Source organism: Pseudorca crassidens, chromosome 1 (assembly GCF_039906515.1).
Source record: "Pseudorca crassidens isolate mPseCra1 chromosome 1, mPseCra1.hap1, whole genome shotgun sequence".
Classification (NCBI taxonomy): domain Eukaryota; kingdom Metazoa; phylum Chordata; class Mammalia; order Artiodactyla; family Delphinidae; genus Pseudorca; species Pseudorca crassidens.
In genome coordinates, this window is record NC_090296.1 from 32,159,865 (window position 1) to 32,182,844 (window position 22,980).

The following is a 22,980-nucleotide window of genomic DNA, read 5'->3' on the forward strand; positions in this document are numbered from 1 at the left end:
AATTTTTTTGTGTGGTGTAAATTAATTGACCATATATGCATGGGTTTATTTCTGGACTCTCTATTTTGTTCCATTGATTTATGTCTGTTTCTATCCCAATACCATACTGTTTTGATTACTGTAGCTTTGTAATATAGTTTGAAACCCGAGCTATCTGTATTCCCACATTTATTAGTTTTGTGAATATTTAGCATTATCCACAATAGCCAAGGTATGGAAATAGCCCTAATGTCCATCAACAGATGAATGGATAAAGAAACTATGGGATATACATACAGTTTAATATTATTCAGCCTTAAAAAAGAAGGAAATTTTACCATTTGTGGTGTCATGGAAGAATCTGGAAGATATTGTGCTAATTGAGATAAGTCAGTCACAGAAGGATGAATATTATATGATTTCACTTACATGAGGTATCTAAAATAGTCAGATACAGAAAATATTATAGTGGTTGCCAGAGGATGGAAGAAGGGGAAAATAGGGAGTTCTAAAAAGGCTGTAAAATTACAGTTATATAAGATGAATAAGTTGTAGAGATCTGCTGTACAACATACTGCTTACAGTTAACAATATGGTGTTGTGCACTTAAAAACTTGGTAAGAGGGTGGATCTCATATGGAGTGTTCTTAACACACACACACACACACAAACCCCAAACTAAAGGAGCAGAAGAAATCTTTTGGAGGTGATGGATATGTTTATTACCTTGATTGTGGTGATGGTATCACAGGTGTATGTATATGTCCAAACTCATCAAATTGTGTATATCAGATATGTGCAGGTATTTTTCATGTATCAGTTATACCTCAGTGTACCTGTAAAAAAAAAAAGAAAGGAACCAGAAAATACTCTGAAGTTTTATTACTCTTATGTGTTTGTGAAGGGAGGAGTACTGAAATATGAGACTTAAAGTTTCTATTAAGGTCATATTGAGAAGAATCGTATATGCTCGACAAAGGAGTTTTGGTTAGTTCTGTGGTCCAGTGTGTTTATTCACTATTTTAAACCCATAACCTGGTACCACTCCTGTAAATATACGTTTCCAGGTACATTAAATGTTATTTGAAATATTAAAACAATAACTATCATCACTAAAGACAAATGAAAGCAGTGGTAATTTTTGTACATTCTTTTTCAAATACACCCTCTCTTGAAGTAAACCTAGATATCCTCTACCTCATCTTCTTGACCCTCAGCACTGACTAGCTGTGAATTATTGATGATGGTAGTAGGGACCCATTAAGTGTTTAAAAACAGTTGCAACGAAATAATGTAGTTATTTGTTTGTTTTAGGAAGATAACCATTCATGGTATAGAAGATGCATAGGAAAATGTGTCATGTACCACAATATTCATTGCAGTTCTATTTACAATAGCCAGGACTTGGAAACAACCTAAGTGTCCATTGACAGATGAACAGATAAAGAATATGTGGCACATATATACAGTGGAATATTACTCAGCCATAAAAAGAAATGAAACTGAGTTATTTGTAGTGAGGTGGATGGACCTAGAGTCTGTCATACAGAATGAAGTAAGTCAGAAAGAGAAAAACAAATACCGTATGCTAACACATATATATGGAATCTAAAAAACAAAACAAAAAAATGGTCATGAAGAACCTAGGGTCAAGTCGGGAATAAAGACGCAGACCTACTAGAGAATGGACTTGAGGATACGGGGAGAGGGAAGGTGTAAGCTGGCACAAAGTGAGAGTGGCATGGACATATATACACTACCAAATGTAAAATAGATAGCTAGTGGGAAGCAGCTGCATGGCACAGGGAGATCAGCTCGGTGCTTTGTGACCACCTAGAGGGGCGGGATAGGGAGGGTGGGAGGGAGGGAGGGAGAGGCAAGAGGGAAGAGATATGGGCATATATGTATGTGTATAACTGATTCACTTTGTTATAAAGCAGACACTAACACACCATTGTAAAGCAATTATACTCCAATAAAGATGTTTAAAAAAATGTGATGTTTGGAGTCAAAGAAGTTAGATTATGGAAAGCCTGAATTAATTCTGTGGCCATAGATAGAGAGGAAACAGATTCAAGGTATATTTCAGATTTAGCATTGCCTAACTTTGGTGGTTGGATATGGAGAGATTGGCATTATGGATGATTCTGAGGTTTCAGGCCTAGGATTAGAATCAACTTGGTGTTGAACCCAAATTCAGAATATAGGAAAAGAAACAGATTTGGGGTAAATATAGTTGTTAGGGGTTCTATTTTCATTAGCCAACCTCCAGAACATTCAGTAGCTTACTACTGTGTTTGGGTTCTGTGGTACTCCAGCTGACTGACAGTTCCTTTTTCTCTGGCTAGGGGTCCTGACTTGAATTCCATGTACTGTTCTATCCTGGTGAGCTAGGCTGGACACTGTAGAAAGCTCAAAGACTCTCTTGAATCTTAAAACAAAAAAACTTCACTTTGTAGAAAGTTATGGAAATTTAGAAACGCATATAAAAACAGAGGGAATAATAAAAAATGAAGCCCCCATGTACCTATTGATATTATCCTGCTTCAACAGTTATCAGGCGTGGCCAATCTTGTCTCTCTTCTTCCCCTATTTCCTCCCAATTATTTTAAGCAGGTTGCAGACTACCTGCTTCCATGAGTTTTTACATTTTTCTTGTAAAGGTTTAGCCGTAGTCACCCTTAAGTTGTCATTTTCCAGAACCTCACCTTCTTTTAACCATCCAGGGGCCAAAAGCCAACTCACAAAGAGAGAGAGTATGTCAACTCTATGTAGCAGAGCTAGGAGAACTTTTAATAATCAAAGTTCTCTAGGACTTTTAATAATCTCTTTGTTTCTCCAACCCACAGCATTTCTCCTCAGATCTGGAGAAGAAAATAGATTCTTGGTCTCCTTGAAGCCTTCTGTGAGCCCCTATTTACCCATTTTGTCTCCCAGAACCATTTGTAGCTTAGGACTTCTGGATCCGAGGGATGTTGCCCCTTTATGGGGGTGCTCAAGAGAATATTGGAGAAGTCCTGCATTTTTCCTTGAAGCTCCTTTTTCCATATTTTAACTTTTGTTACTACTGAAAGTTACACCAAAACTGATGTGATAGGAGTTCAGGCCTTCAGTGCCTTTTATTATCAATGTCTTTTCAGTGCTGTTTTCAGAAGCTGCTAGGACACCATAGGATATTGCTTCAGTTAGGTTTATTCCAAAGTTACCTGATAAATTTTGTCAGAAAGGCCGCCTCTGTTCTATTTTCCCATCTTAAACCACATCCTACTAGTTTGTGTGACAGTGTTCACTAGAAAAGATTAGACAGTGTGCACTAATTAGGTAATGACATTATTTCAATGTCTGGATATGGTCCAGTGTCCAGTATAGTTCAAGTGGTTCAGTGCTAGCAGTATAAGAATATCCCCTCTCGATTTCTCATTCCTCAATGTTACACCATCTATATCCTCTCCTGTTTTAAAGTAAGGAAAAATTATTTGTTCCCTCAAATTACTTTAGACATGTTTAAGTCCTAATATGTTCATAAAACAGGTAATAATGTTGTTGTGTTGGGGATTCCCATGACCACCCCCATGTTTGGAGATTTGCTTGAAGCACTCACAGGATTTATTACAGTGACATAGTAGGGCTATACAGCCAGATATAAGGAAAAAAGGCATTAGTGGAGTCTGGAGGAATCCATCTGCAGGCTTCCTTACACTCTCTTCTTCCCATGAAGAGTCATACAGAGTACACTCTTGCCTCAACAGTGAAAATGCAGCAACATGTAAGTGATATTTCTGCCTAAGGAAGTCCATTAGAGACTTGGTGCCCACGTTTTTGGGGGAGGTTTTTCAGGTAGGTACTTTCAATCTAGCACATACCAAAATTCCACATTCTTTGAAGGAAGGCAGGTATTCAGCAAAAACAACATTTTTTATACAAACAGTCTAGGCATAATGAATTGCCATTATCAGTTACAAAATGGTGGGAACCCTCCTGACATCCAAATTTCCAGATACCAGCCAAAGGCCAACCTTGCAGCCTGGCCCTTCTAAGGATAGTAGCTCAGACCTTCTATATTAACCTTTTGTGTACAATGGGTAATAATGGGAAGCTCAGTTTTGGTCTTATTAAATGTAATGGTTCCCAGAACTTGTAGTTGGAGTGGGCTAGTAGGCAGTTTGTAGCATGAATCTGGATCATGTGACATCAGAAAATTGTGTAGTCGCTAGTCATAGGAATAGATAAGAAGCTTAAGGAGGGCATGTAAATTCAGAAAGAAATTCAGAAAACAAATGGAGGCATTAAACTTTATAAAAATAAAGAGAACACTTTTATTCTGAGATGACAGGGAAGTATAGAGAGGTATTTTTTATGTATATATGTCTGTATATAAAGGTGTAATAAGTTTGGAGGTAGATGGATGGGAGAGAACATTGACACCCTTATTGGCTGAGGGTGAGGGGTAGGTTGTGAGCCTTGAGGAGGAAGAAGGAGGGAGAGGAGGAGGAAAGTGTTTTAAAGCATTTAACTTGGGTAGCGAGAACAGGGAGATGACAGGGCCCACTGAAGTAAAAGAATTGCTGTGCAGAATGAAGGATCTGACCTTGTTCCTGACTCCTAGTGCCCCCATCATTTTTTCCTGCAGTTTGATTTCTAATAGTACACTCAACAGAAGCCTTATATTCATAGAAAAATACCTCTTTTTCTTTACGTTCCATACCTGCCAACTTTAAAAGTCAGACATCCAAATTTCATTCTGCTTACTTATAGCTCATATCGCCTGTGCAAATAAGCCTCTGGAGTCTTGAAAGGCTCCATTATTCCCTCTCATTGGATTCTCCTTAGCAACTTTTTATAAAGCATTGTAGCCTCGGTGCAGAGGCAAAGGGCTTTGTTGATGCTCAAAGGTTTTTTTATGTTTGACTCTTTTGTTCTAGTTTTAGATTTGTGTCTTTTCTGGAACAGGAATAAGAAGTAGAAAATGATAAATTTACTTTTTTATGGTACATGGATAGTAGTTTCTCTTGATGAAGTCATTTATAATATAATTTGCATGCAGGTGTAATTTTAATGAAAATTATGACGTCAAGAAGCAAAAAGCTTTGCTAACCTGCCCTGTTTTCTTCTTCCTCTTCCTTCACCCCTCTTCCCCACTTTTTTTTTTTTTTTTTTTTAATTACAGCAAAAGTCTGGAGAAAAGCCTGTCCCAGGTATGGTTCATCTGATAATTCTTATCAAACTTGAAATAAGACCAAACAGCCTGTTTAACTCAGTAACAATCATAACATGTGAGGTGAATTATGATCATTTTGTCCTTTTAGACTCTCTAATGCCAGTTTGTTACTCCTAACCTTTGATCTGCTGATTGCCAAAAGGTGGTGCTTTTGTGGTAGTGATATTAGTATTTGAAAGATGCATTAGAGTGGGATGAACAGGTATTGAGGGTGTGTGGAGAAGCTGAGGTGATTCTAGGTTGTCAAAAGTTTGAAAAAAGGCCTTCTGTTTCATCATTGAGAATAGGTATTGGACTGTCCATTGACCTGGCATAGAATAATTATGTATCTTTTTTATGCATAATGTCTTATTTAAATGTCATGTGTTTTTGTCTAGTATCATAATTTGCTTGTATTATCAGGTTTTTTGTTTGTAAATTGGTTCTTATACATCTGCCTGATGAAACAGCTAAATTTAGAACTTGAGATAAGTAGTTCTAAATTAATTTGAGAGTCTGAACCATTCACATTAACTGTTGTCTAAACTGGTCTTATCCCTCCACCCTCCTCCCCCTCCAAAAAATATCTGCTTTTGATGTCTAGTGGATCAGACAAAGAAAGAGGCAGAACCTATACCAGAAACTGTAAAATCTGAGGAGAAGGAGACCACAAAGAACGTTCAACAGACTGTGGGTACTAAAGGCCCCCCTGAAAAACGAATGAGACTTCAGTGAGTATTGGACGAGAGAGACGCTTGGCAAGACTCCTCTTGTCCACATTTTACCTCATTACTGTGACAGGCTCTTGAACTTTAAAATTCTTTGTCACAATCATTTGTATAGAATGTGCTTGTTCTTTGAGAAAGGATGTAAGGATGCTCATGCTTTCAGTCTGAATATTTTTAATGTATCTTTTGTAACCTTTTCCCTACTGGACTTGAGCAGCTTCCTCCCTCACATATTTACTGTGATACATGTTTAAAGATAAGATAAAGGTATTTGTATAAATTAGTTTATCATGACGTTTTCCCCCTTATTTTCCCTCTGAAATATTTCCAGATGCATTTTGTAAACACAAAGGATTAATGTTAAAATAGTAGCTAAGCTTATTTTCTATTATTAGTTGCATATTCCTCAGTATTAAAATAGTAAGGTTACTAACAGTTTGAAAGGTAAAGAAAAGGAAAACAACCTCATTAAGCAATATCACCACCCTACAGATACTATAACAATGTTGTGGCATGGAAGCATGGAGTCTTAACCACTGGACCACCAGGGAAGTCCCTGTGTGTAGATATTTTTAAAACCATAGTTTGTAATTATTCTGTTCATACAATTTTACTTTATCATATTATGTCTGTTGTATGTGCTATTCCATGTTTACTTAGTTTTTATAGACTATACTTTGTTAACTGAATAATTCCTATGAGTGATTATATCTGTTTTCTTAAACTCTCCCTGTGTTGTACTTAAGTTTTTACCAATTTACAATTTGCATTAAGGCTGTAGTGATTACATTATTTAAATAAGGCTGTAGTGTATCATGAGTTTTCAGTACTTAGTATTTATCTCCTTAGTATGGAGTCCCAGCCATAGAATCATTAGAATCTGTACGTTTTTTTTTTTTTGGCCTGTTATTACTCTAACAGCAAAATATGAAAGTACCAAGTTCTGTAGAATCTCGCTGAAACTGAGTATTGTCACCTACATTTTTAGTGCCAATTACGTAGCAAAAAAGTGGTGTTTCATTATTTTAAGTGGTTGAATAATTTCTCATCTTTGATTCTTACTTTTATGAAGTATCTGATTTTCTGTATTGTGTAAGATTTTTTAGTTTTTTTATTTTGACATAATTTCAGGCTTACAGAAGAGTTGTCAGAGTAGTACAGAGAATTTCTCTATATACACCTTTTGCCCTAATTCCCCATATATTAACGTTTTCCATATTTGTCTTATTCTTTAGTCTCTGTCTCTCTTTCCCTGTCTCTAACTCGTGTTGTCATTTGCTGTTTCTCTCTCCTTCTCTCTATGTATGTGTGTGTGTGTGTGTGTGTGTACATACACATATAATACACACATATATACACCTTTTATTTTGGATTGAGAGTCGGTTGCAATCGTGATGCCCATTTTCCCTAAGAACTTTAGTGTGCATTTCCTAAAATCAAGGACATTCTTTTACATAGCCTTGGTAAAATTATCAGAATTAAACCAGTATGATACCATTATCTAATCTGTAGGTCTTATTCAGATCTTGCTAGTGATGCCAAGAATGTCATTTACAGCAAAAGAATATCCTGAATTGTGCATTAGATTTAGTTGTCGTAGCTCTTTAGTCTCCTTTAATCTGAAACAGTTCTTTAATCTTCCATGTTTTTCATGACTTGATATTTAAAGAGTTTAGGCCAGTTATTTTGTTGAATGTCTCTTAATTTGGGTTTGTTTGATATATTTTCATAATTAAATTCACCTCATGCACTTAAAAACATTTTTTTTCACATTCCAAGCATTGTTTATTCCAGGATTACGAGAATGATTCAACAATTGGATCTATTACTCTGAATTAACATATTAATTGCAAAAATACACTTTTGTTAGGAATACCATGGAAAAGATGCTCGTGGAGGCACGTGCTGTCAACTTGTCCCATTCCTGGTGATGTTAACTTTGATCACTTGGTTAAGGTAGTGTTTGTCAGGTTACTCCACTGTAAAGTTAGAATTTTTCTTTTTCTAATTTATAGGTATTTTGGGGGGGGGAAGTAGTTCGAGGTCTGTAAATACCCTGTTATTGCTCAGAACTTTTACCCTCCAGTAGCATTCACTGATAATTCTTGCCTAAATCATTTATTACTATTATGGTTGCCGAATGGTGATTTTCTTTCTAATTCCTTCATTCCTTCTGTGTTTATTAATTGGCTTTCTGCTATAAAGAAGAGCTTTCCTTTCCCCCCCTGCTTATTTATTTATATCATTGTAGACTCTTGGATTCTTATTTATTCAACGAGTTATATTTCTTTACTCTCATTAATTTATATTGATGCTCAAATTGTCCGAGATTGGGCCAATGGGAACCGTTTCAAGCTGATTCTTAGGTCCTTTTGACATGACCTTGTCATTCATTGAGGATTTTCTTTATGTTTTGGCACAATAAGATATCCCAGGCTCATTCCAACCCTGGAGTCAGCCATTTCTCTAAGGACCCCTAGTTCCTTTTGGTGGAGAATATATTTGGAAATCAAGATCTTTGTGCAAGGTGTGTTCATTTGTTACTGGGGTGTCATGGCTTCTGGGCTTTGTCAGCTGATAGAGTTAAGAAATAGATATATACTGGGACTTCTCTGGTGGCCCAGTGGTTAAGACTCTGTGCTTCCACTGCAGGGGGCATGGATTCTATCCCTGGTTGGGGAACTAAGATCTTGCATGCTGCGTGGCCAAAAAAAGAAAAGAAAAAGAAATAGATATGTACATATGTGTGTGACATGAGTGAATACACATATGTCCACACACACACACACATATCTGTCTTCTCTCTCTCTCTCTCTCTCTCTCTATATATATATATATATATATATTTTTTTTTTTTTTTTTTTTTTTTTTTGCGGTACGCGGGCCTCTCACTGTTGTGGTTTCTCCCGTCGCGGAGCACAGGCTCCGGACGCGCAGGCTCAGCGGCCATGGCTCACGGGCCCAGCCGCTCTGCGGCATGTGGGATCTTCCCGGGGCACAAACCCGTGTCCCCTGCATCGGCAGGCGGACTCTCAACCACTGCACCACCAGGGAAGCCCTATTCTATATATATTAAAAGGAACCAATTCACACTGATAACACCAATTCCAGTTTATTCATCACAGGGTTTACGCTGTTCTCTTTCACATTTGTAACTTTCTTCCACATTGATTAGAACTGTTTCTTGTTATACACAATGTTTGTACTTATTTGCTTAATCCTAGAATAACAGAAAGTTGTTTTAGAATTGCTAACCTATACCTCTGCAAAAAAAACCTCTTAATTAGAATTCAGTATTTGCTTAGACTTCTTTTTGTCTTTAGTTTGTAGATATATAGTTCAGATACTGTGTTTAAAAATCACTTGGGTTAATTTTTTTTTCCCCCAGTGTGGTTACACTACTCATTTATCAGATGTTCCAGTTCATTTGGTTCTGCTTTGAATTCCATTTTAGTTTTTCCCCTCATTGTTATTGATTATTTTGTTTTGTTGTTGTACTGTGGGATGTGTGAGTTATTAGCATAGTTCTTAAAGTCAGACCTGTCCAAAAGAGATTCTAAGTATCATACCCCTTCCTCATTTCTTCTATCTTTTCCACCTTATTCCTACCTGCCCCTCTCACAGAAATGAACCTAATTAGTCTCTAGTTTACCTTTACTGTATTTCTGCTGCACAAATGAATAGATGTTTTCTTATTTCCCCTTCTAACACAAAAGGCAACATATTATATGAACTTTTGCACTTTGCTTACTTTCCACTTATTTAAGCATGAACTTTGATTTGACATAAAGATATTAACTCTAGTATTTTTTCAACTTTTTATTTCCAGCAAAGCTCCTTTTTCTTTCACTTACATTATTTTAAAATATCAGTTAACAGAAAGTACACAAAATAATAGTACAGTTCATTGTACCTGTGTAACTTACCATGCAGGTAAAGAAATTGAACATTGCCAATGCCCCAGAAGCTCCTTTATGTCCCCTCCTAATCACAATGTTTGTCCCGATTAGAGGTCACACTTATCCTGTTTTATGGTAATCACTTATTTTCTTTACATTTTTACCACATCACCTTGCATCCCTAAATAAATTTTTAGTTTTTATTGCCTACTTTTTATTTTTAGTATGAATAGATTTAGTATGTGTATTTCATGTATGACTTACTTTGTTCAATACTATGTTTGTGACATTTATCATAGTTGTTTCATGTTATTGTAGTTCTTTTTTTTTCATTTCTGTACAGTATTCCTTTATATACATGTATTACAATTTTAAAAAATCCATTCTAATGGTGATGGACATTTGGATTGTTTGTAGTTTGGGGCTATTGTGAAAAATTGCTTTTATGAATATTCTTTTTGGTGTATATTATAGGCTGAATTGTGTCATCTCACCCCCAAAATGTTGAAGTTCTAACTCCCAGTACCTCAGAATGTGACGTTATTTGGAAATAGGGTCATTTCAGATGTTATTAGTTAAGATGAGGTCTTGCTAGAGTAGGCTGAGACCCTAATCTGATGTGACTGGTGACCTTATAAAAAGAATGCCACATGAAGAGACAAAGGGAGACACCATGTGAAGATAGAAGATTGGAGTGTTGCATCTACAAGCTTAAAAATACCAAAGATTGATACCAAATTACCAAAAGCAAGGAGGAGGCAAGGAAGGATTCCCCTGTAGGTTTCAGGGGGAACATGGCCCTGCACATACCTTGATTTTGGACTTCTAGCCTTCAGAACTTTGAGATAATAAATTTCTGTTGTTTTATTTTCCAGTTTATACTCCCACCAGCAGTGTGTGAGAGTTCCTATTGTCCACACCTTTGTTGACCCTTGATACTGTCAACTAAAGAAAATTTTAGTCATTCTGATGGGTATACAGTGATATCTTGTTGAGGCTGAAATTTGTATTTCCTGGTGATCTGATGATGTTAAGCTTTTTTTCCTGTGATTGTTGGCTACTTGAATATCCGTTTTTGTGAAGTGTGTCTTTTGCACATTTTTCTACTGTTTTGTCTGTGTTTGTCTTATAGAGTAAGAAGAGTCCTTTGTATGTTTGGATAAGAATCCTTTGTTGGTTACATGTATTGTGTTTAAATGTATCTTCTCTCCACTCTGGCTTGCCTTTTTACCCTTTAATGGTGACCTAAAAATGATCAGAAGTTCTTAATTTTAATGTAGCTCAGTTTGTCAATCTTCTCCTTTATTGTTAATGCTTTTTTGTGTCTTGTCTGAGTTTTTTCCCTACATTGAGGTTATGAAGATATACTCCTCTGTGATTATCTACAAGCTTTATTATTTTACACTTCACATTCAGGAGTATAGTCCATTTGGTTGGGATTGATCTATAAATCAATTTGGGGAGAATTGACAATTTAGCAGTTTAGCAATATCGAGTATTCAGAACCACCGACTTGTTATATTCCTCCTTTTATTTAGGTTTTCTTTAATTTCTCAGAGTAAAGTTATGAGCTTTCAGAGTACAGGTCTTATACATGTTTTGTTAAAGTTACCCCTAAGCATAACGTATTTTTTTGATGCTGTTGTAAAAGATGTTTAAAAAATTTTAATTTCCATTTGTTTGTCTCTAGTATATAGACCTTGTATCCTGTTACTTTACTAACTTCAATAATTAGTTCTGGTAGCTTTTTTGTGCATTGCTTAGGAATTTCTACATCCATGATCAGTGTCATCTGGGAATAAAAAAGAGTTTTATCTTCAATCTGTATACCTTTCAAAAAATTGTGGTAAAATATAAAAAACATAAAATTTACCATTTTAAGCACTTTAAGTATACAATTCAGTGACATTAACTACATTCACATTGTTGCACAGCTATCATCACCATCCATCTCCAGAACTTCTTCATCGTTCCACACTGAAACTCTGTTCATTAAACACTCCCTTTTTCCCCTTCCTCCAGCCCCTGGCAACCACCATTCTACTGATGTCCTGATGAATTTGACTGCTGTAGGTATCTCATATAACTGGAATCATACAGTATTTGGTTTTTTGGCTTATTTCACTTAACATAAGGTCTTCAAGGTTCATCCATATTCTAGCATGTGTCAGAATTTCCTTTTTGAGGTTAAATAATATTTTGTTGTATGTATATATGAATGCACACACACATTCTGTTTATTCATTCCTCAGTCCATGGACATTTGAGTTGCTTCCACCTTTTCACTATTGTAAATAATGCTACTACAGGGACTTCCCTGGTGGTCCAATGGTTAAGACTATGCGCTCCCAACGCAGGGGGCCCGTGTTCGATCCCTGGTCAGGGAACTAGGTCCCGCATGCCACAACTAAAGGAGCCTGCATGCCGCAACTAAAGAACCCTTGTGCTGCAACTAAAGATCTCACACGCAGCAATGAAGATCCCACCTCCCACAACTAAGACGCAGCACAGCCAAACGAATAAATAAATATTTTTTAAAAAATAATGCTGCTACATACAGTGATGTACAAATATCTGGCAATACATGTGGGAAGGGGTGCAGAGCCTCCGTGCCCTTTCTGGGTGCACCACTCTCCGAATCTCCACATGTTCACTGACCGGAAAGCTTTCAGAACCTTGTCCTTTTAAGGTTTTTATGGAGGCTTCATTACATGGATATGATTGATTAAATTATTGGCTATTGGTGATCAAACCCAACTTCAACCCCCTTTCCATCCCCAGAGGTGGGGGTGGGGTGGGATCGAAACCCTCTAATCACAAGGTTGGTTCCTCTGGTGACCAGCTCCCATTTTTAGGTGACATAGGGGCTTTCCAAAAGTCACCTCATTAACATCACAAAAGACACCTTTATGGTTCTCCCCTCAGGAAATTCCAAGGGTTTTAGGAGTTCTGTGCCAGGAAGAAGACCAAATATATATTTCTTATTATAAATCACAAAATCACACCTAATAATTAGTGAGGTTGACCATCTTTTTATGTGCTCATTGGTCATTTGTGTATTTGTTTTTACATAAAATATTTTAATAAAATTAATTATAAAATTAAAGCAGAATATTTGCATATCTTTGGAGAAATGTCTATTCAAGGCTTTGGCACATTTAAAAATATTTTTTAATTAAGGTATAGTTGATTTACAATATTATGTAAGTTTCAGATGTACAACATAGTGGTTCACAATTTTTAAAGATTATACTCCATTTATAGTTATTATAAAATATTGGCTATATTTCCTGTGCTATACAATATATCCTTGTAGCTTATTTTTTTTATACATAGTAGCTTGTACCTCTTAATACCCTTCTATCTTGCCCCTCCCCACTTTCTCCCCACTAACCCCTTATTGGCCATATCATTTGCAAATATTTTCTCCCATTCAGTAGGATGTCTTTTTGTTTTGTCAATGGTTTCCTTTGCTGTGCAGAAGCTTATAAGTTTGATTAGGTCCCATTTGTTTATTTTTGCTTTTATTTGTTTTTCTTAGAAGACAGATCCAAAGATCTATGATTTATGTCAAAGAGTGTTCTGCCTATGTTTTTTTCTAAGAATTTTATGGTTTCTGGTCTTACATTTAGATCTTTAACGCATTTTAAGTTTATTTTTGTATATGGTTTGAGAAAATGTTTTAATTTCATTCTTTCACATGTAACTGTTCAGTTTTCCCAGCACCACTTATTGAAGAGACTGTCTTTTCTTCATTGTATATTCTTGCCTCCTTTGTTGTAAATTAATTGACCATAAGTGCATGGGTTTATTTCTAGACTTTCTCGGTATTCTGTTCCCTTGATCTGTGTGTCTCTTTCTGTGCTAGTACCATACTGTTTTGGTTACTGTATCTTTGTGATGTGGTCTAAAGTCAGGGAGTGTGATACCTCCACCTCATTTCTTTCTCAAGATTGTTTTGGCTTTTCAGGGTCATTTGTGTTTCCATGCAAAATTTAAAATTATATGTTTTAGTTCTGTGAAAAAATGCCATTGGTATTTCAGTAGGTACATTGAATCTGTAGATAACCTTGGGTAGTATGGTCATTTTACCAATATAAATTTTTCTGGCCTATGAACACAGTATGTCTTTCCATCTGTGTCATCTTCAGTTTCTTTCATCAGTGTCAGTGTTCTGAGTTCAGATCTTTTACCTCCTTAGGTAAGTATATTCCTAGGTATTTCATTCTTTTTGATGTGGTTGAAAATGGAGTTGTTTCCTTATTTTCTCTTTCTGATAGTTTGTTGTTAGTATATAGAAATGCAACAGATTTCTGTATATTACTTTTGTATCCCTCAACTTTACTGAACTCATTGATGAACTCCAGTAGTTTTTGGTAGCTTCTTTTGGATTTTCTAAGTATAGTATCATGCCATCTGCAAACAGTGACAGTTTTACTTCTTCATTTCCAATTTGGATTCCTTTTATTTCTTTGTCTTGTCTGATTGCTGTGGCTAGGACTTCCAATACTATGTTGAATAAAAAGTGGCAAGTGTGTGCATCCTTTTCTTGTTCCTGATTTAGATGAAATGCTTTCAGCTTTTGACCATTGAGTATGGTGTTAGCTGTGGGCTTATCATATATGGCCTTTATGATGTTGAGGTTTGTTCCCTCTATACCACCCACTTTCTGGAGAGTTTTTATCATAAATGGATGTTGAATTTTGTCAAAGTCTTACTGCATCTATTGAAATGATTATATGATTTTTATTTTTCAATTTGTTAATATGTATCACATTTATAGATTTATGGGTATTGAGCCATCCTTGCATTCCTGGGATAAATCCCACTTGATCATGGTGTATGATCTTTGTAATGTACTGTTGAGTTTGGTTTACTAATGTTTTGTCAAAGACTTTTACATCTATGTTCATCAGTGATATTGGCCTCTAATTTTATTTTTTTCTGATAATCTTTGTCTTGTTTGGATATCAAGGTGATGTTGGTTTCGAACAATGAGTTTGGAAGTGTTCCTTCCTCTGCAGTTTTTTGGAATAGTTTGAGAAGGATAGGTGTTAACTCTTCTCTAAATGTTTGGTAGCATTCACCTGTGTAGCTGTCTGGTTCTTTGTTTTTGGGGAGTTTTAAAAAATTGCTGATCACTTTTTTCACCAGTAATCACTTCCATTACTGGTAATTTGTCTGTTCATATTTTCTATTTCTTCCTGGTTTAGTCTTGGGAGATTGTACATTTCTAAGAATTTGTTCATTTCATGTAGGTTCTTCATTATTGGCATATAGTTGTTCACAGTAATCTTTTATGATCCTTTGTATTTCTGTGGTTATAACTTCTTTTCCATTTCTGATTTGGGCCCTCTCTCTTTTTTTCTTGATGAGTCTGGCTAAAAGTTTATCATTTTTGTTTCTCTTTACAAAGAACCAGCTCTTAGTTTCATTGATCTTTTCTTTCTTTTTTTAGTCTCTATTTCATGCATTTCTGCTCTGATCTTTATGATTTCTTTCCTTCTAACTTTGAGTTTTGTTTGTTCTTCTTTTTCTAGTTCCTTTAGGTGTAAGTTGGGTTGTTTGAGATTTTTTCTTATTTCCTGAGGTAAGGTTGTATTGCTATAAACTTCTCTTTAGTGCAGCAATTCATTGGTTATTTAGTAACATATTTTTAGCCTCCACGAGTCTGTGTCTTTTGCAGTTTTTTTCTTGTAGTTGATTTCTAGTCTCATAGTGTTGTGGTCAGAAAAGATGCTTGATATGATTTCAACTTTCTTAAATTTACCGAGACTTGTTTTGTGGCCTAGCATGTGATCTATCCTGGAGAACGTTCCATGTGCACTTCAAAAGAATATGTGTTCTACTGGTCTAAGTGTGCCTTTGTTTCCCTACTGATTTTCAGTCTGGATGATCTGTCCATTGATGTAAGTGGAGTGTTAAAGTTCCCTACTATTATTGTGTTACTCTCAATTTCTCCCTTTTAGTCTGTTAATATTTTTTTTCTATATTTAGGTGGTCCTACATTGGGTGTGTATATTTTACAATTGCTATATTTTATTGGATTGATCCTTTGATCATTATGTAATGTACTTCTTTGTCTCTTGTAACAGTCTTTGTTTTAAAGTGTATTTTCGCTGATATAAGTATTGCTACTTTGGCTTTCTTTTGATTTCCATTTGTATGAAATATCTTTTTCCATCCCTTCACTTTTAGTTTACGTGTGTCTTTAGATCTGAAGTGAGTCTTTTTTAGGCAGCATATTTATGAGTCTTGTTTTTGTATACATTCAGCCACTCTATGTCTTTTTTTTTTTTTTTTTTTTTGGTGGTACGTGGGCCTCTCACTGTTGCAGCCTCTCCCGTTGCGGAGCACAGGCTCCGGACGCGCAGGCCCAGCGGCCATGGCTCACGGGCCCAGCCACTCCGCGGCACGTGGGATCCTCCCGGACCAGGGCACGAACCCGTGTCCCCTGCATCAGCAGGTGGACTCTCAACCACTGCGCCACCAGGGAAGCCCCACTCTATGTCTTTTGATTGGAGCATTTAGACTATTTACATTTAAAGTAATTATTGATATGTATGCTCTTATTGCCATTTTTATTGCTTTTGCAGTTCTTTTTTGTTTCTTCTTTTGTTCTTTTGTGGTCTGGTGAAGTGTTATGTTTGGATTCCTTTCTCTGTGTGTATGTATCTCTTACAGATTTTTGGTTTGAGTTTACCATGAGCTTTATATGTAGCTATCTGTCTATCTATCTATGCTGTTTTAAGTTGCTAATCTCTTGATTTCAAACATTTTAATAGCCCTGCATTTGTACTTTCCTCCTGTCATGATTACTGTTTTTGACATATTTTGTATCTAGTTGTTTTGATATCCCTTAACTGTTTACTGTAGATATAGATGATTTTACTGCTTTTGTCTTTTAACCTTCCTACACACTTTGCATGTGGTTGATTTGTTACCTTTACTGTACTTTTGCCTTTGCCGATGACCTTTTTCCTTTTGCAATTTTCGTGTTTCTAGTTGTGGCCTTTTTTTTTCTTGCTTAGAGAAGTCCCTTTTACTTTTCTTGTAAAGCTGGTTTGGTGGTGCTGAGCTCTTTCAGCTTTTGCTTGTCTGTAAAACTTATGATCTCTCAATCAAATCTGAGTTAGAGCCTTGCTGGGTGCAGCATTCTTGGTTGTAGGTTTTTCCTTTTTCATCACTGTAACTATATTTTGCCTCTCCCTGTCTGCAAAGTTTTCTGCTGTAAAGTCAGCTTTATGGCCTTATGGGAATTCCCTTGTATGTAACTTGTTGCTTTTCCCTTGTTGCTTTTAATATTCTCTCTTTACCTTTAATTTTTGCCATTTTACTTATAATGTGTCTTGGTGTGTTTCTCTTTGGGTTGATCCTGTTTGGGACTCTGTGCTTCCTGTACTTGTATTACTTGTATGTCTGTTTCCTTTCCCATCTTAGGGAAGTTTTTATCTGTTATGTTTTCAAGTATGTTCTCTGCCACTTTCTCTCTTCTCCTTCTGGAATCCCTAGATTGTGAATGTTAGTATGTTTGATGTTGTCCCAGAGACTCTTAAACTGTTCTCATTTCTTTTCATTCTTTTTTCTTTTCTCTGCTCAGCTTCAGTGATTTCCACTATTCTGTCTTCCAGCTTGCTGACCTGTCCCTCTGTATCATTTACTATACTGTTGATTCCTTTTAGTGTATTTTTCATTTCAGTTATTGTGTTCTTCATCTCTGTTTGGTTGCTCTTTATATTTTCCTAGTCTTTGTTAAAGACTTCTGACTTCTTGCTCTGCATCCATTCTTCTTCCGAGTTCTTTGGTCATCTTTATAATCATTACCCTGAACTCTTTCTTAGGTAGAGTGCCTGTCTCCACTTCACTTATTTCTTCTTCTGGGGTTTTATCTTGTTCCTTCATTTGGAATGTGTTCCTCTGTTGCCTCATTTTTGCCTAGCTTGCTTTTTCATTTCTGTTACTGGTAGATTGGTTATGTTTCCCAACCTTAGAGACGGGACCTTTTGTAGGAGACATCCTGTGTGTCCCAGCAGTGCAGTCCCCTCTCGTCATCAGAGCTGTATGCTCTAGGGGTCCCCCCTATGTGGGCTGAGTGGGTCGTTCTGTTGTGGTGGGCTGACTACTGTGGGTGGTCTGGTAGGCTTGGTTGGCCTCCAGTATCTTTGGTTGCCAGGCCCTGCCTGTGCAGAGGCTGCTGGCTGCTGGTGGGTGGGGCCAGTTCCTGACACAGCTGGCTGCAGTGTCTGAGGTGTCTTAAAGCTTGTGTTGGCCTGCTTGTGGGTGGGCTGGGTCTGCAGGCTGCAGTTGTCCTGCAGCTGGTGCCTGCCCACTGGTGGGAGGAGCTTGGCCTCAGTTCCTCTGGCCGCAGGACCTTGGAGGTATCAGGTCTAGTGCCTGTGCACTGGTGTGTGGGGCTGGGTCCTGGGCTCTGTGTTGGGCAGGGCCGTGTCCAGAGGCAGCTGTGGGTTCAGGGGTTCTTAAGGCAACCCGCCTGCTGGTGGGTGGGGCTGTGTCCCTGCCTAGTTAGTTGCTTGACCTGTGGCATCCCAGTACTGGTGCCTATAGGCTGTTGGGTGGGGGCAAGGCTGGGTCCTGAGGCTGATAAGCTAGAGGGAGGATTCCAAAATGACGCTTGCCAGCACCAGTGTCCATGTGGTAGACAACCTCCCTAAAATGGCTGCCACCAGTGTCTGTGTCCCCAGGGTGAGCTCCAGTTGCCTCCTGCCTCTCCAGAGACTCTCCAAGATCATCAGATAGGTCTGACCCAGGCTCCTTTCAAATAACTGCTTCTGTTCTGCATCCAGGAGTATGTGAGATTTTGTGTGCTCCCTTTACTTTGTCTCCCTTTCTCCTTCCTTCCATCCACTCAGGTCAAGGAAGTAACAAGGATTAAAAAGATCCTGAGGTGGGGTCATGCTTTGGTGTGTTAGTGGATCAGCAAGGAGAACAGCTGAAAAGGAGTGAACAAAGTACAGAATAGGTAGGAGATGAATCAGAGAGATAAGGTGGAAGGGATGGGTAGTGGTGGCAGGAGTTGTATTGGGTAGGACTTTATAGAATATTCTGTAGACCGTTATTGTGAATGAGATGGGAAATCTTTGGAGGATTCTGAGCAAAGTAATGATGATATGACGCATCATTACTTGTAGAAGAATTCACTCTGTCTCCTGTGTGGGAATTGAGTGTTGCAGATCAGAATGGAAGCAGAAGACAAATTAGGAGGCTATGGCAGTAATCAAGGTGAAAGATGATGGTAGCTTTGACCATGTGGTAATAGTGGAGGTGGTGAAAAGTAATCAGATTCTGTGTATATTCTGAAGGTTGCAACAATAGGATTTGCTTACAGATTAGATATGAAGTAACAAAAAGAAGAATCAAGGATGACTGTAAGACTTTTGTTCTGAGCATCTCAAAAGATAGATTTGTCATTAACTGGGATGGGGAAGACTGAGACAAGCAGATTTAGGGATGCGGATGGGAGGGGGGAGATAAATAATTCAGTTTGGACATACTTATTTTGAGGTGTTAATTAGACATTCAAGTGGTGATGACAAGTAGGCAGCTGGAAGCATGTATCTGGATATTAAAGAAGTCTCAGGCTGGAGGTCACATTTTGGAGTCATCTGCATGTATATGGTCTTTAATACCATGAGGTGGAATGAGATCACCTGTAGGATGAGTGCAGAGAGAGGGGAAAATACCCGAGGACTAAGCACTAAAACACTCCATCATTCAGGGTTGTGGAGATATGAAAGAATAGCAGTGAATATGAGTAGCAGCAGCCAGAAGTGAGCCCCTGAAAACCAAATGAAGAAAGCAGTTCAAGGAGGAGGGAGTGGTTAACTTTGTCAAATGCCAATGATAAGTTTTTGAAGATGTTGTTCCTTTTTCGTGAAATTTTTACATTTTACCTCCCAGCTTGCTTATTTTTACTTCATTTTCACGTCTCAGATCAAGTGTCTCTTCCTCAGGGAAGCCTTTTCTGACTCACACTAGTTTATACATTTTCACAGGCCCTAACATTCTCTTTTGGGAGTTCTCAACACAATTGTCCTTATTTGTTTAATGTCTGCCTCCTGTATTAGACTTTAACTTCCATAAGCAATATCAGAGTTGATTGTTGCTACATCCCCAGCATTTCTCACCGTGCCCAACAGCAGTAAATGTTTGCTGAATGAAAGGATGAATGAATGAACACCCAGGTCCATGTATGCTATGACTAGCACATTTTAGGATGACTTAGAAAACTCCACCCTAACACTCTTGGCCTGATTCATACTTTGGAACTTGAGTAACAGCAAAGCAAAATGCTGAGTTCTTGCCCTTGAATTTTTTTTTTAACATCTTTATTGGAGTATAATTGCTTTACAATGGTGTGTTAGTTTCTGCTTTATAACAAAGTATATCAGTTATACATATACATATATCCCCATATCTCCTCCCTCTTGCATCTCCCTCCCACCCTTCCTATCCCACCCCTCTAGGTGGACACAAATCACCGAGCTGATCTCCCTGTGCCATGCTTGCCCTTGACTTTTGCCTATGAGGAACAGCAGAGAGTGTGGAAGGCAACACCACCATCGTTACTATGCGACAGATGTTTTACGTGCGCTATCTTTAATGTTCACATCAATCCTGTAGGCAACTGATAGTGGTGTTACAATCAAGGAACTAAAAATTTGCAGAGATTGAAATGTGGAAGTACTATTGCTAATAAGTGGCAGAACTCGGATTCTCCAACTTTAAAGTCTGTGCACTGTCTTCTCTGCTATGCATAATTTTAACTCTTAGTTTAATGATGAAGAATACAGCCTAGGTTCAAATACTACTTCATTTTTTGCCATCCGTGTCCTTGAGTATGTTATCCAATCCTTCTGTGCCCAGTTTCTCCAACTATAAAATGGGGATAACAGCAATACCTACATGTGAGGATTGTTTTTTGAAAGTTAAATTAATTAATATTATTTTACATTAGAACCTGATACTTGATAAGCATTCAGTAAGGGTTGGCTACTTTCATTATCACTTTTCCTTCTGAGGTGACTCAGTTTAGCTGTCACCTCTTTTAGGAAACCTTTCTGATTGCCTCTTCTCCCCTCCAGTAACTTATGCTTCCAAGAACCCTGTGTACACCATCTTAGAGCACTTATCCTCCTCTACTGTAATTCTGTAAATTCTCACATCTGTTCATCCCAGCTAGACATGGAGCAACTCTAGAGGGCAGGAGAGTCTCCACAGCTCTGTACAGTGTACTTGGCACTACACACACACACACACACACACACACACACACACTCTCTCTCTCTCTCTCTCTCTCTCTCTCTCTCTCTCTCGCCAGATTCCTTTCCGAAACTAATTCACTGGAGATCTTTTCAGACCATTACCTGCTTTTAGGAAAACCATAGAAACAGAAAGCATATTTTCCTGTGCTTTCCTTTGACTCCATGAGTTTTGCCTTTTAATATCTTTTTGTAATTCTCATCTCATTTCTGGCTCTTTGTTTATTAGCCTTATTCTTTCCTCTACCATTTCTACTTCAGATATTACAAAGGAGCCTATACCTTTTAATGCTTTGTCTTAGTTATTATGCCACACACTTATTCCCTTATACCTGGTTAAAGGGTGTAGCCACAGAGCTAGTATAATGAAAACACTGGAACATATTTCCAGGGTTTCCTGCTGAGAGCAACCCTGCCTTAAATAGAAAGAACTAAATACTAAGGAAAAGTAAAAGACATTTAATTTTGGAAGTTAGGCGCCTGCTTATCTTTTGATTAAATACAGAGAACCAAGAATATCTGCCTTTAATCAGACTTTCTAAATTAATGAACTGTGGGTCATTGGACAATGATCATGCAATGTCTTCTCTTTCCAAAGACATTTTCTTTAAATCAGTGAATATTTTGCAATACTCTATTTCCTGTTTTAAGTTCTTTTACTCTTCTTGAGTAGGGACTCTTAAAAACAGAGTAGTACTCTGATAAAAACATAATGATACTGAGGCAAGGAAAATGAGTTGGACTAGAATTACTGTGTAAAGAATTGTTAATAGTGAGGGAAGGACACTGCCCCTTGGAGCGGGACCACTGTCTGAGCTTTCTCCATAGGCTGTAAAGTCACAGTAGGGAGGAGCACACTTGTATCTACAGTGGCAATGTTTTTCATCGTTGTATACTCCTCTCTTATGACATTTCTATAATTTGCAGAGTTGAGGGTTGAATAATTGACACAGCTCCTTCTCGTACATATCTTGCCTAGAGCATGCAAGGTGCCATCTTTTACTTCTCCAATATCAACTGTATCCCTCCCAAAGTGGTAGCTGGTTTCCCAACACTTGGTACCGTTAACAGTGTTATCTGAATTATGGCGTTGTGTTATTTTAGATTGGGAATTGTTTCTATATATTCACACTGCACTCCTTCACACAAAATATTTGAAGGAAGACATCTTTTGTATGTTGAATTTCCACGCCATATTGGCCACAACAATCTCCTTGCACATTAATTGTTTTGTAGCAGCTTGGGGGACACTCCTTGCTTTTTGGTCAAAAATATATTGACATTGTTTATTGTGGCTGTTGTACATTTTGTGATAACAGTAGGTGCTGTCACCACAAGGCATCCCATCCTGCACATAGAAATTGTCTGGGCATCACCTTGAACTTCCATTGTACCACTCAGGAAGGTCACATTCACTGACATGTGCTCTACAGAGCATTCCAAGAGAAGCAAACTTACATTTTACATAGCAAGGTCCAAAAGCACAGTCTGCCCAAGGTTTCAGATCCCTTCTGCACCGACATTCTGAGCCCACAGCAATCTTCTTCACCTTCCACTACCTTGTTGCCACATTGTTCCAATGGGATAATGTTTTGAGAAGCTGGTGTATTCATCAGACAGACTCCTTTGTGGTTAATGAGGTTAAAATAACTTCCATAACTGCAGTTGCTAAAAGCACTGGTATTTGTATTATAGGCATTCATGATGCAATGTTTTTTCCTACATGAACAGAATTCCTCTGTATGAGACATACCAAGATTATGACCCAGTTGGTGAGTAATGACCACTGCAAAATGAAAGCAATCGATTTATCTTTGAGGAATTTATAAACTGCTAGCCCAAAATGACAGTAGCACATTCCTGAGATTCAGGCCAACTTAAATATATTAGGAAAATCC

The 22,980-nt window shown here is 37.6% G+C and overlaps 1 protein-coding gene across 2 annotated transcripts in view; it reads left to right on the forward strand.

Annotated features, from left to right (window-relative positions):
- Positions 1-22,980, forward strand: part of MED6 (mediator complex subunit 6) — a 58,870-nt gene that overhangs the window by 12,393 nt on the left and 23,497 nt on the right. Inside the window, exons 7-9 of one of the 2 annotated variants that reach the window (XM_067731898.1) lie at positions 5,147-5,174; positions 5,781-5,907; positions 11,826-12,909. In XM_067731898.1, the coding sequence (XP_067587999.1) occupies positions 5,147-5,174; positions 5,781-5,907; positions 11,826-11,850 (180 nt within the window). In that variant the 3' untranslated portion in view covers positions 11,851-12,909. Of the gene's footprint in view, positions 1-5,146; positions 5,175-5,780; positions 5,908-11,825; positions 12,910-22,980 lie in introns of those variants that run through there. The other variant, XM_067731888.1, reaches the window with a different exon arrangement.